Source organism: Daphnia pulex, chromosome 1, assembly GCF_021134715.1.
Source record: "Daphnia pulex isolate KAP4 chromosome 1, ASM2113471v1".
Classification (NCBI taxonomy): domain Eukaryota; kingdom Metazoa; phylum Arthropoda; class Branchiopoda; order Diplostraca; family Daphniidae; genus Daphnia; species Daphnia pulex.
In genome coordinates, this window is record NC_060017.1 from 6,896,645 (window position 1) to 6,910,456 (window position 13,812).

At 38.9% G+C, this 13,812-nt stretch overlaps 2 protein-coding genes and 2 long non-coding RNA genes across 7 annotated transcripts; all 4 read right to left on the minus strand.

The window, feature by feature from the left end:
• Positions 1-441: 441 nt before the first annotated feature.
• On the minus strand, positions 442-5,258 carry LOC124196553. 2 transcript variants are annotated; one of them, XR_006875756.1, is made up of 12 exons: positions 4,942-5,258; positions 4,509-4,759; positions 4,327-4,445; positions 4,226-4,256; positions 3,254-3,510; positions 3,152-3,181; positions 2,897-3,085; positions 2,601-2,808; positions 1,765-2,504; positions 1,623-1,695; positions 1,476-1,564; positions 442-1,065 (listed from the first exon to the last, which is right to left on the minus strand). It is a non-coding gene; the product is annotated as an uncharacterized LOC124196553 (long non-coding RNA). The 2 variants fall into 2 exon arrangements; XR_006875755.1 differs by having other exon boundaries at positions 2,897-3,181.
• A 347-nt stretch (positions 5,259-5,605) lies between these two features.
• LOC124196568 lies at positions 5,606-6,838 on the minus strand. Its single transcript, XR_006875757.1, has 3 exons — positions 6,533-6,838; positions 6,372-6,476; positions 5,606-5,668 (listed from the first exon to the last, which is right to left on the minus strand). It is a non-coding gene; the product is annotated as an uncharacterized LOC124196568 (long non-coding RNA).
• A 427-nt stretch (positions 6,839-7,265) lies between these two features.
• On the minus strand, positions 7,266-8,927 carry LOC124196574 (mucin-2-like). The gene is made up of 2 exons (XM_046591707.1): positions 7,934-8,927; positions 7,266-7,837 (listed from the first exon to the last, which is right to left on the minus strand). Exons 1-2 carry the CDS (start codon positions 8,839-8,841, stop codon positions 7,465-7,467), a joined length of 1,281 nt encoding a protein of 426 aa, XP_046447663.1. The 5' UTR covers positions 8,842-8,927; the 3' UTR covers positions 7,266-7,464.
• A 1,805-nt stretch (positions 8,928-10,732) lies between these two features.
• LOC124196584 (cell wall protein DAN4-like) lies at positions 10,733-12,376 on the minus strand. Of its 3 annotated transcripts, none has more exons than XM_046591737.1 (3): positions 12,011-12,365; positions 11,361-11,923; positions 10,733-11,270 (listed from the first exon to the last, which is right to left on the minus strand). In XM_046591737.1, the coding sequence occupies exons 1-3, from the start codon at positions 12,287-12,289 to the stop codon at positions 10,928-10,930; spliced, it is 1,185 nt and encodes a 394-aa protein (XP_046447693.1). In that variant the 5' UTR covers positions 12,290-12,365; the 3' UTR covers positions 10,733-10,927. The 3 variants fall into 3 exon arrangements, with proteins under 3 accessions (XP_046447693.1, XP_046447685.1, XP_046447676.1); XM_046591729.1 differs by having other exon boundaries at positions 11,361-11,920; positions 12,002-12,365; XM_046591720.1 differs by having other exon boundaries at positions 11,361-12,376.
• Positions 12,377-13,812: the final 1,436 nt, after the last annotated feature.

Consider the following 13,812-nt stretch of genomic DNA (forward strand, 5'->3'; position numbering starts at 1 on the left):
GATTATTTATCAGGTGTGTTAACAAAAATTGTGGTTAGACCGAAAAATAGAACTAATCCACTTTTTCAGAATATCTTGAAGTGGTTTTAGATCACTTTGTGTGTTTAGATTTTCTTGTGATCCATACATCAAGTATTCTGAAAAGAGGATTAGTTCGATTTATTGGTTACCCACAATGTTTGTTAACACATCTCCTAAATAATCAAACTGAAAGAATCGTGATTTGCACCATTAGACTGGATGCAAAATTCTACATGTGACTGTTAAATTAGAAATTGTTTTGACCGTCAGACGCACTTTCCGCAAAAATAAACTATCACTTTTTGTCAAATTGGGTGGCGGATTGCTTGCTAAAAAGCCTCGCACAAAAAAAATGATCTTGAACCGGACGCTCTGTTTATTGAATTTTTTAATTCATGTACGTTCCAGAATACAAATGGGTTTTTCATGTTACATATATAGTTTATTTATTCAACAATATTATACACACATTACAAACATTTGTGGGGAAATTGGGGTTTAGGGAATTGATGTTGGTGAAGACTATGGGGTTTGTGGAATAGATGTGGATGCATGGGTTGGTATATGGATGTGATTAACAAAGGGTTTTATTTCTACCTCATTAAACCACTACGACTTCTAGTTAATGAAAATCAAATGCCCCCCCCCCCCAATCTCCTCCTCGTTGGTTTCCCAATCGCGAAGGCATGTTTATTATTTGTTCAACGTAAAAATTCCCCGTATTACTATTTTTTTTCATTCTCAACATATAAACGGTTAACTTCATAGAGCAAATAGCAAGTAAACAAAATACTGGATGTAACTTCTTTAGCACAACACCAGCGATTCAACACCAAGGAACTGTTTTTGTTCCTTTTCAACATATAAACAGTTAACTGCATGGACACAAATAACAATTAAAACTGGATGTAACTTTTTTGCACAACACCAGCAGTCCAGCACCAAGGAACAGCAACAGTTTAACTCCATGCAAAAAATCTTTCACTAGTATAGGCTGCAACATGCCATATTGGACAGCAACATCACTGCTACGTAAACATTAACCTATGACCAAAATAAAATTAATCTTCAGCGTAAATTGAAATGCTACATTAAAAAATAAATTAATGCTACATAATATTACTTCATTTAGTCAACACTAATATTCTATAGCAACATTAAACTATACCTATTGTTGAAACAACAATGTACATGAAACTAGATGACGAGTTTAAGATTTAAACAAAAAGAAACATTCTTTCATCTTCCTATCTTGTGTACAAGAAATTTTCCTTAACACAATCCCCAGCTAAATACACGATTAAAGGAAAGAACTGTTGACTTCATGAAATCCCGAACTTTTAAAACTAATCAATGGAAACTAAGCTTGATCATGAAAAATTCTGAAGCCCTACTTCCATATTTACATATTAAATCTTTAAGTATAAACTGGGTAACATTGTCACTTTACTGACCTCCAATTAGTGTATGTTATTGATGTTCCCACCAAAAGTAATGAGAATCCATGCAGCCTGCCCGATTGGATGGCCAAAGTAAAAGGTGCCTGCAATCATTATAAATGTCACAATCTAAATTTCAATCAGTTTTATCAATAATTTTACCATACAAAACATTGCACATGCAAAATATTACTCAGCTCCTGGACGTGGTAGACAACATGGTTCCAAGATTTGTCTATAAAAAAAAATTATGTTATTACACACTTTTCGGATTACTACACATGCAAATACAACTTAATCGAACCTATAACACCAAGAATAGTAGCAAGCTCTCCAACTGCCAACCCGATCCAACTGGAACACATCGTAAATTCTAAGAAATCAATTTGGCATCTGCCAAGCAATACAGCTATTTAAGCTTACATCAAAATGATCAAAACCTCCCATAAAAACGAAAATGGCGTCCCTTTGGCTTTCTCTCAAAAGCCACGCTCCAACTAACAATGAACGAAACGAAGAAGAAGAAGAAGGTCCAACAACTGAAGACAAACCTGGCCACCAGATGTCCTCTTCAGTGCCCCAAGCGGCCAAGCCCCTGTCATACTCATGACCAATTAACCATGCTCATAACCAACAATTTACTACCAAATCCATCAGGATTTCATTTTACTAGGCCAATTAGATGAATGGACCGATTAACCATACTCGTCAACAATTCAATCAGACTGTGAGCAGAGGTACTGATTCGGTAGTGGAGGATACGGAATGACTGCATTTTGCTTCCACTTCATCTTCGCTAAACATCTTCCAGAGGTGAGCCGCTTCCGTATGGCGCCACTCTCGTCAATCATCTTTGTTCACTTTTAGGTTTACACGTAATTCGTATCGTTCGTGTCAAGGCACATGAAACAGTGGTCTCGGGATCAACTCTTCAGGAACTGTTGGTTGGCAAATAACGAAATAAGAATTGACGTTGACGGAGTTCCTCGATGACTTTTTTAAAATTTGAAAACAACATATTTCACCGGTTCCAAACTAATAACCCTGAAATGAAAACAAAAAATAACTTGTAAACTAAAATAATTGTAAATTGTAAACTTGTGAAATTAATCAATTTATTTATCTTTTAAGTTAATTTACAGTTGTAATTCGATTTCGTATTCCGGACTGTACAGCAGGCTAAGGAACTTATGGATGACAGAGACAATTTCAGTCAGGCATTAACAAAGTGCTTGGCAAATTTGCATTTTGGCTGCCAGACTACCACCTGCAAGAAACGGATGGTCAAGCAGATGTATTACGTGTTATTTCAACCACGTGAAAGGTGATGGGGTGCCCGTGAATAAACCTGTGGTATCAATTATGTAATAGAGAAAAAAGAAAACTTGGGTGAATGTTAACTACACTACCATTCAATTCATGAAACGTTTTGATACCTTAGAACCAACCAAACAGTCAAGCAAAAACCACACAGCGGTTGACACAGCGGAGTATATATGTCGTTGGGGTTGGGTCATAGAAGAGCTCAGAATTTGGTAGACGAGTTTGAGATGATTCCGTATAAATTCTTGCAGCGCAAACCGATGAACTTTGCCATCGGTCGTCAATTAAATTTTCTAATTGGACTGATAATATACATTTATCTGATCTGAATATTTTTCCTGGATGAGCTACTTGGAATTTATAGCTACCCCTCGTGGAAGTCACAGCAGTCGACACAGCTGATAAAACAAATCGTATCCAATTAGCATCTTGAAAATTGAAACGAAACTTTTGATATAAAATTTAAATACCTATGTGAGAAGAATGGATATAAGATACAGCTCGCGACTACAGCTCATCTGCTCATCTCCATCTTAGCCTTTATCATTTCACACATTTGCATTTGTTGCTGTTGATCTCGAATTTTCTCGATAATTAATTGTTGTTGCCGACTACCAGTTTGGTTGCGCGGACTGTCATCGGGAGTGGATAGCAGCCATCTTAATTAATTGTTTAGTTCTTTGAAGAATTTGCAACGGACGCATGTAGAAAGCAATCATCAACATGCCTTTAATAAAAATTTAAAAAATGATACCGTATTAACAAAATTAATATCTGTCTTCCTTAAGTGATTCAGTGAACTTAACATCTATAACACATTACAATCTGACGTACACGGAAACATTTCGAGAATCGAAGCATAAAACACGAGACCCCTGCGTGGCAGTTGGAAACTATAACCAATACGCTATTAACAATAATTCCAATCCAATATTCCATAACTATCTCAGCCGTATATACTAAAGGATATAATCAACTTCCGGAGATGGTTCATACCGGATGTACGACCATGATAAAATGGTTATGGCACCTAGTGTTAACTCCAATGACCCCGGGTTTGATTACTACTCCCTCCATATCGTCTCCCACTGTTTCCCAGGACTGTCGGTATAATATAACCCTACATGTACTAACTTTACACACATACTATTAACTGTTACTCACACATCTACTAACACTCATGTGCTGTCGCATTTAAAAGGAAAGGCTTGATACAAACAGATCAGGGGGAGTTAGATCGATAATCATCGTAAGGCATGGGACAATCTTGTACGCCGCTGTACTCGAACATTGACTACTGCTGTAGTAGACCGGTATGATATGGAAAACCCTGAATGTACAACATTTTTGGTTTCCTACAAAGGGAATATTTTAACAACAACGGTAGAGGTGGCAGGGGATAAATCCACTCGCAACAAAAGTGCAATTATCTTTTTATTCACCTGCACCAAATGTAGATCCAAACGGACAACCCTGAAATGAATAGAAGACATATTGTATTACATTTAGATAATTTTATCTTCTGAATATAATAAAAATTTACAGTTAGAATGATTTTCAAGTTGAACCTGAAGTGCAGGTATTTCGTTTTGTTAGGACTGTTCATCGTCGGCTGCTTAATGAGGTCGTCCGTAATCGTGGAAACAATTCCTAGATTTGGTGCTGTTTATAAAGACATGGGAGAAATAAAAACTGCGCATAAGAAACTTTTAAAAATAGACTTACTTAAACCAGGGCGTCGAAATTGTTATCGGTTCCAGTGAATTCTGTAGGATCGGAGAAAAGATGGCGCTACATGTTGTGCTCGTAGCGGATGTGATCCTCGAACCTGACGGCTTTATTGTCGGAAAATTTCCTCCTTTTGTTGTTTCTCACTCCTCAGAGCGAACGATGACACCGAAAATAAGGTCAAGGGCGATGATGACCTCGAAGAAGAAGAATATGTCGTAAATCCCTCGAGCTCCTAATATCAACTCCTAAAATTCCCATCCGTAAACAAAAAAATAGTTATGGGGTATTAACAAAATAAATCGCCAAGAAACCTGGAGAATTTTAAAGAACCTTTTACGCTTTTCTATCCGGAACAACGAAAGTAGGATAAGAATTTATTGAAGAAAATAATTTTTTGAAAGAGTAACAGAAGTTACAACATCTTTACCTTGCTGGATGATGCGCGCAGAATGTTACCGATGTAGTCACCGTTACGTGGGCCTTGTTTGGAGTTGTGGCTATGCACATGATGAGAGAATCGCAGGCTCTTATTTCTCGACTTCACCACCACTACTCTCTCCTCCTTCAATTCGGCTCACGAACGAAGTAGCAGAACCGTTGGTACATGTAATATCGTCGGATGAACAGGATCCACTTCAATAAAAAAGTCGTCCTCGAAGATGTACCTGGCTAAAAAGAATTCCAGTATGGAACATTGACTAGGATGAGAGCCGAAACGGCAGCGAGAACGATGACATTCCGTTTCGACTCACTGAATGGATGACGTTGAGCAGCGTCTTATTGTGGTAGACGAAGAAGAGGAACGGAAGGGTGCTGAGTTCGAGGAAACAAAAGATGAGGTTATCGCCGTCGTAGACAATCTCAGAAGAAGATTTTCCTCACGCTCCACCGGAATATTCCGGCGTTGCCTATGATGCTCAGCAGATGTTCGCCTTTCCGTGTCGGTGCCAAGGTAAGCAATGTGGGTTCGATGTGGCTTGAGGGCAGTAGAGCAAATAATTCGGAGGCTGACTGTCATGACGGGTATTCTAATTCAAGTGAATAACAACTAATTAATAAATCAGTACAACAATATTGCATACAATTCTCACCAATCGCTTTCTCTTGATGCATGTTGAAAAATGTTTTTAAACAACATTCTTAGTGCAGGTCACCTTTGCAGACGAGGCCCATGAACGCGATGGAAGAAATGAAATAAATGGAAGAATGAAAAAAATTTCAAGTAACAAATTAATCCATATGGTTTCGACGAAAATGAAACGCAAATGAAAGAACTAAATTACTATTGGCATTTAACCAAGTTTATACCAAATATTAATTTCACTCTGCCTGATGTGAATAGACAGAACCCAGTTCTCTAACCAGCTCTAACCATATCAAAACAGTTCACCTTCCAAATAATAATGACGGCCTAACACATTCTATAACAAAATGCAACAAGGGATTTCACAATCTGGTAGAAACAGTTTAAGAAAGTCCTACTTTTAATGACAAGAAAAGAGCCTTCCGATTATTCAACAACTCCCTGTTTCACTGACACCACATCTAGTTACTTTATTTCTTTCAAGAGAAAATACACATTATTCTGAAATGTTAGATGTAGAAAAAGCATCTAATTTGCCGAACACTTTAATCTAGTTGAGAAACAGCAAAAGTTGGTTTTTGGTTACAGTTACTAATATGAAAGTTGCTACTATAAGGGTATGTTTGCAAATAGAAATCAGAACTACATATTCAATTTTCGTAATGCTTTTTGTGCAATTTTTCTAATCAAATTTTATGATAAATTTAAATCGACGATTAGACATTCCATCCAGAATTTCACTACTCTTTCTTATGCAATAAATTAAATGTTACCTTTTATTTTTTCATAGTAATCCACAACAACCACACAGCATGCTAGTTCTATTTAATTTGTACAGGGCAAATCCAGATCAAATGGTGGAGCTAACCTGTGACAAACTGACAATTCACTATTAATTCATTTTCTCGTGTAACAATTTTAAGTTTTAACCCACACTTGTATTTCTCTACTCATTCTGTGAAAAATATGTGTAAAGTGAAGTGGTGAGAATTTAAAATTGTAAAAGCATTTTACTCTTAAATTAATATTTTCATTTGAATTTACCGTAATTTTATACGCATCTGCATTCAGCTTTCAGCAGTGCATCACACACAGAATCAATCAATGACTAAAAACTAAAAAGTAATAACCACATGATTTCTGTTTTCAAATTACTATCATAGCTATCATGCATGCTTTTTGCTTTCTCTAGCATCTCTACACTCTACCCGACCAACCGAACCGACAACATGACTCATGACTGTCTTGTCTTTGACTGATCATGCGATATGCGTCATCACTCATCAGTTTATGGCTACTGACACGACACCTAGTGGAAGAGCGACATCGAGCGTTAACAAATTACACTTGTTCATTCATTCACTCCATCGACAAGCTAATTAGTTGAATTGAATAAGAATAAGAAGGACAACGGAACGGACATCAGATAACAGCTGAAGTAGTTTCATAATTTTACGCTAATTCGGAAATGTTAGTACACGCGATTTATTCTACAAAATTAAACGTTTTTTTTTCTTTTTAATTATGCCGTTCTAACCAAATAAAGTATTAGCAAACTGTTGCTTTGCTTTGGCCTTGGTTTTGGCCTTTTTCCTTTTTATGTAAAAGCTACCCACGTATCAGTAATTAGCCACCAGTCACACACCTTGAGTTGCATGCACTTGATACGCGTTTCCACGAACATGTATTGCGTATTTACGTTTTTGCATTTTTGACCCAGCAAAATAAAAAAAATACTTGCGACAATAATGATTCTGTGGGAATATATTAAATTATGATGCACTGGAGTGTTGATACGACAACCTTCGGAACAAAATATATTTTAAATAAATAATCGACGTAGATTCTTTAATACATTGATTTGATCTAGAATGCATCGTACACCGACGTGGATTTTAGTGCCGCACATTGTTGTAAAAAGCCAGGAGTACTACAATCTGGCGTCGACGTGTAAGTGAAAACAGTAACAGCATACGAACTAACTGTTACTGTGTTCGTCACCGTAGCAAATCGTGATATTAATATCGACACTAGGCCGAAGAAAATGCGTGGCTGGATGTCGGCGGCAGGTTTGACGAATGAACTGTAGTAAGGCGTGTCAACACCACGTTCGATTTCAAAACCGGGCTGGATCTCTTCGGGGTGATAGTAATAACCGAGTGGAGAATTCACTAGCCATTGTGGATCAGCAGCACGCGCTTCTCGCACTGGTGCTTGCCTATGTTCAATAGCCCTTGAACTAGCAAAAAAAATAATGTTTCAAGAGATTTTAAAAAACATAGATATTAGAAGAAGAAAATATTATTTAAATTAAATATAATATAATTATTCATACCCTGAATCTTCACCACCGATAGTGGAATCCGTAGTCGGATCTGTAGTAGTAATAAGGTCTGTCGTCGTGATAGGAGATTCTGGAGTGGTGGTGATCGGTGGATCTTGGGTTGTTGTGATCGCAGACTCTGTAGTTGTCGTGATCGGAAGTTCTTGAGTTGTTGTGATTGGAACCTCTGTAGTTGTCGTGATCGGTGGTTCTTGGGTTGTTGTGATTGGAGACTCTGTAGTTGTGATCGGTTCTTGGGTTGTTGTGATCGAGGACTCTGTAGTTGTCGTGATCGGTGGATCTTGGGTTGTTGTGATCGGAGACTCTGTAGTTGTGATCGGAGGTTCTAGAGTGGTTGTGATTGGAGACTCTGTAGTTGTCGTGGTCGGAGGTTCATTGGTTGTTGTTGGAACTTCTGTGGTGGTCGTATTTGGTGGTTCTTGTGTTGTTGTGATCGGAGACTCTGTACTGGTGGTGGTGATCGGAGGTTCCTGGGTTGTTGTGATCGGTGTAGTCTGTGTAGTTGTAGTGATTGGAGACTCTGTAGTAGTGGGATTCGTAGGTTTCTGGGTTGTTGTGTTCGTCGATTCTGTAGTTGTAGGAATTGGAGGTGTATGTGTAGTTGTGTTAGGAGTTGTTGTAGTTGGTGTGATTGTAATAGGTGTCTGGGTAGTGGTTGTAGTAGGTTCTTGAGTGGTAGTAGTTGATTGTGGACATGCAGTGGTTAAGATAGTGCAGGTCGAAAAATAAGTTAATGTTGTTATCATTGTCGTCGTTACAGTTTTTGTAGGCCTTAATTGTCTCGGTTCCACTTCACTAGGTCCATTATAATAAGGTAAATATTTTATTATCTGTCCCTTTCCCATTGCTGCAAATATCACGACACAAAGTACTATTAATCCAAACGGTACTAGCCTCATTTTTAATGTAAGAAAACCAAAGACAGTTGGGAAAAAAACAGGAGTGCTTCGATCAATAGCTGGATGTGGAATATTACTGAGGCGAGTTGTAAACTGCTAGCCATTTTTATACACGCAGACACATTGGTCTTTGGATTGGATTTGGTTGGGCAATGCTGCCTTGATATTGATGCTTTCCTCTTTCCTCTCGCCAAATTAAAATCTATAGAAAGCCCACAATGTCAACGTGACATTATCAGTTGCGTAATCTTTGCTCTTATAATAGGAAGGAGGAATTGGATAAAAATAAAGCTTTGGATTTTGTCTGGTGGTTGTTATCATTTTATCTATCTCGTTTATATGTTTGTTGGACGAGAATATGTAAGAGCTAACTTGACAAAACATTAATATAAGGCACCGTTAACCCTGAATGACCATCGGTTCACCATTCTATCACTGTTGTATACCGTTATCCTCGATATGGTGACAATCGGAGACAATATCTCAGTCTGGAGCCGCGATGTCCCCATTGACCCTTCCAAAGGGAATGACCTAATCTGCATATGTATGTATTAATAGGTATACTGCTGAGTGTATATGGATCCATTATAGTTTTTGCAATCTTGTGACAACAAAGTGCTTAACACAGAAGACCTGATTTAAATGAAAGAGAACGTCTTTAATAAGAAATAGGAAGATACAATGCGAATTTTAAATTCCAGCTCTTATTGGTGAGAAAAAGATCATAAAAATTCATTTATTATTCCTTTCTTTGAGTTAAATGAAAATAAGTTGAAGCAGTTGGGAGAACCTCGAAATCTTTTCCCCACCAATGCGATGGGTCAGCCCGGGTCAGCCGAAGAAGTCATCGGTCAATGTCTTTAGGAGCTGATACATAAAACATTTAAATGGGCATCGTGTCCCGTACGCACGTACCTACAATGTAGATGCGGCTAAAAAGGGTCATGCCTTCCCCGGCATTTGCATCCACTCTTGGTTATTTATTTTTCTTTCGTTTACCTGTCAATTGCTACACACAAACAAGCACTGAATCTCCACATCAGGATTGGCCAGCAGCTTACTAAGCACAGCAGTAAATCAACTATCAAATAATATAACTATAGTCATAGATCTATACATTTTCGTCGATAAATATTTCATCCTGGGTGGCAATTTCACTACCCCATCATGCATTTTGCGTAGCAATGGAAATTCTTCGCTGTAGAAATATGATTTTGCTAGTTATTCAAGAGCTAGCGAGATACGACGATCTAGCTACGACGAGTTCCCTCAATATAACCACTCTATATGTATAGGCCTGTAATTAATTCTCGTTGATTCAATAGCATTTCACCAATTTGCGATGGTGACCCCGAGTTATGCCCAGGATTGACTTTTAAAGTTGTCTTTATATGGCCCACTATGCAGGGAGCAACGGTTATTTTATACAATTGAAAACTTAAAGTGTAACTTTGTGTATGGAATTCTTTTCATCAGATAAGTATAGCAAAGAAATACCCGAAAAAGGTCGTGTGTTCTTTCCCTCCCGTCTCTCGTTCTCTTAATACTGACTATGTCTACACCTTCTATTAAAGAAATTGGAAAGTATAGGAAGTGTTTCCCATGGGTCAACGGGTTTGCCCGACAAGAGAACACAATTTGTAGATTTGGCTTTCTTTACTATAGACCGCATCCAGCAAGGCAGACACATAGGTGTAGTCAACAATCAAGGAATAAATTATTCCATTTTATGCGGCTTCACGTTATCACACAAGATCCAGCTACCTCGTATACACACACACATGAGCCGAGAAAATAAAAAAAGAAAAGAAAAAGGGACTTCCCATCTTGGTGATTTTTTCTTGTGCCTTATTATGTCATTATATTGCCAATGCTGAAATCTTCCAGATTGATTTGATTTGCGTGAATGTATTAAATGATCTGCAGTGTCAAATAAACTCAACAAACAAATGCCTAATGCTAAACTAAACGATGCTATAAATTTCAATGCTTATATTAAATATAGAAGGTTAATTTGCACCGGAAATTTCCGTTCGTTCATTGAAAGAGCTGGTCGGTCGGATAATTTTGATATAACTGGACGAGTTTAAGCTGCGCATTGTACGATTCCGGGAGGAAGGCACGTTGGACTTGAAGTCAAAGTTTTAGCGACAATGGTAAATGATGTTATCGTCTCTGTCCGGGTTACTGCAAATCCTGGGAAAAGGGCGTTCAAGGCGCCGAAGAAAATGCGAGGCTGGGTGATGGCAGCAGGTTGAACATACGACCCATAGTAAGGCAAGGCGAGAGTGGGGTCGTTGTCGAAACCTGGCTGAATTTCTTGTGGATCATAATATCCAAATGGCGGGATCATCCCCAACCGTCGTGAGTAAGCGAACTGAGCAGCAGCATCACGTCCTTCTCGAACTGGCGCTTGTGTAGCTTCAACCCTGTATATATGCGGCAAAGCGGACCAATAAAAAAGAATTTGCGGATTATTCCAAATGCAGAATGCAGCAGTATAAAGCAGAAAAATTTACCCTTGAACGTTTGAAGGAACAATAGACAATTGCTCGTTCACCCAGTCTTGGGCTTCTACATCTCTGATGTCAATCTCCCTCCGTCGGCGACGACTAGTGGTTGTAGGCACAACAGTGGAGCTAGACGTAGATGTCGTTGGGGTAGTAGACGTAATAGTAGAGTTAGACGTAGAAGTGGTTGGAGTAGTAGACGTAGTAGTAGAGCTAGACGTAGAAGTGGTTGGAGTAGTAGACGTAGTAGTAGAGCTAGACGTAGATGTCGTTGGGGTAGTAGTAGGCGTAATAGTGGAGCTAGACGTAGAAGTGGTTGGGGTAGTAGACGTAGTAGTAGAGCTAGACGTAGAAGTGGTTGGAGTAGTAGACGTAGTAGTAGAGCTAGACGTAGATGTCGTTGGGGTAGTAGTAGGCGTAATAGTGGAGCTAGACGTAGAAGTGGTTGGGGTAGTAGACGTAGTAGTAGAGCTAGACGTAGATGTCGTTGGGGTAGTAGTAGGCGTAATAGTGGAGCTAGACGTAGAAGTGGTTGGGGTAGTAGACGTAGTAGTAGAGCTAGACGTAGATGTCGTTGGGGTAGTAGTAGGCGTAATAGTGGAGCTAGACGTAGATGTCGTTGGGGTAGTAGACGTAGAGCTAGACGTAGAAGTTGGGGTTGGGGTAATACTGGTGGAAGTGGAAGAGGTAGTTGTGCTGGTGGTGGTGGATGAAGAAGGACACGCTGTAGTTGACTTGACACAACTAAATGTATAAGTCAGCGTCGATATCTGCGTCACAGTAGCCGTTCTCGTGGGCCTATTAAACTGCCTCGGTTCGATTACGTTGTTGGTTCCATAATACGGCAGGTAGTGGTTGATCTGCCTTTTTCCCTCTTTCTTTGTTGTGGCTGCCAGTGCCACAATGAAGAGTGCCAATACCAATAGCGCAAGACGCATTATAGATTTAAGTCAACGTAAGCTGTAGAAAAGCAGTATACAAAACACAGCTCCAATCAAAGGCTGCTCAAGGAATACTACTGATCCAAAGTCTCAGCATCGAGTCATTTTATACACGCAGATTCACTGGACTTTGATTGGTTCATGACTTGTTGGTGTATACTGGCAGCAGTCCGGCAATTCGTTTGCTCCGTCCTCTTCAGGAATTTTATATTTGTAGACGATTACAAGGTTCAACGCCACGATTAAGGTTTTCGATGCTCGCACCTTATCGCATTCGGAATAAGTAAACACTAAGGGTTTCGCTTGTGGTTCGCGTGTTTTCTTGTCACTTTATTCAATCTTCTACATTTTTGTTAGCTGAACACAAGAAGTATAGGGGCTACGTGGCCAAACAACACAAGACCGACTATGTATGCACGACAATCAATACACCCGCTATCACTGTAGCCATAACTGGTAAACCAAACTTTGTCTTGAGCCAAACGTCCTTTTGACCCTCATTAGAAAGGTATTAACCCTGGCTATCCAAACAAGTCGAATGTTAATGTCTAACTTTTCCAGTCGTCAGACCTTGTGATCTCAACGACTAAGCAAACGTTTCTGAAATAAAATTTCAGGAACAAATTAGAAATATCAATATCTTCATATTCTTCTCTTAAATATTTATTCAGTGATGCTTTTGACGACATGACGATATTAAAGTGGCCAAACCTAAAGGCTTGGTTCTTAAATAAACAACAGCATTAGGGAATGAAAATAATTTTGCTTTTGATTCTACTCAGTGAAAAAGATGTTGAAGTCGATAACTTTCAATTAAAGTAGAATGTAATTAAGTATATCTAACAAAATGAAGGGGTAAACATTGGTCACATAGGGATGGGATGGTCGACGGAGCTATCGATCAGTGTCAACTTGTGATCCCTGCTGATGCTGTGATCTAACATTGTATATTCTCCATTTCAGGATTGGCCAGCTTAAAATCGCGGTTCGTCCATCAGTTCACCACCGATTAAGAACCGTATTTATTATTTACCTGTCCGGATTCGATTACTGAAATTCTATTGGTGCAAAAATTGGACTATTGGCATTATTTTGTTTGGTCAATTTTCAATGAGGGGGGGGGGATCTGTCAGCGGGGGATTGATTAAATATTTGTGCTGTATAGCCATTATAAGAACTAAACTGTGTGAAATATAAATCAACTGTTTCACTAATAGCATTTCGTTATAACCTTCGTCTGATCTCTCGGGGTCAACTTGATGGAACTTGTCCTTGTACTGTGGCGTGAGCTAAGGGCAAGCATTTCACAGACAAAAAAGGCTTTTTACATAAACGTATCGTCCATGTTCGGGAATTCTTTTCGGCTAGCCTGCATATCAGATAAGCAGCGCAGAAACACTCGTGAGTGTTCCCTCCCCCTTTTCGACTTTCGTTTCGTCGTGATAAAAGGTTCACCCAAAAGAACACGCCGCTTGCAGTTTCAGATTTTTTTGTTCCCAACTGCATTTAGACTGGACTGG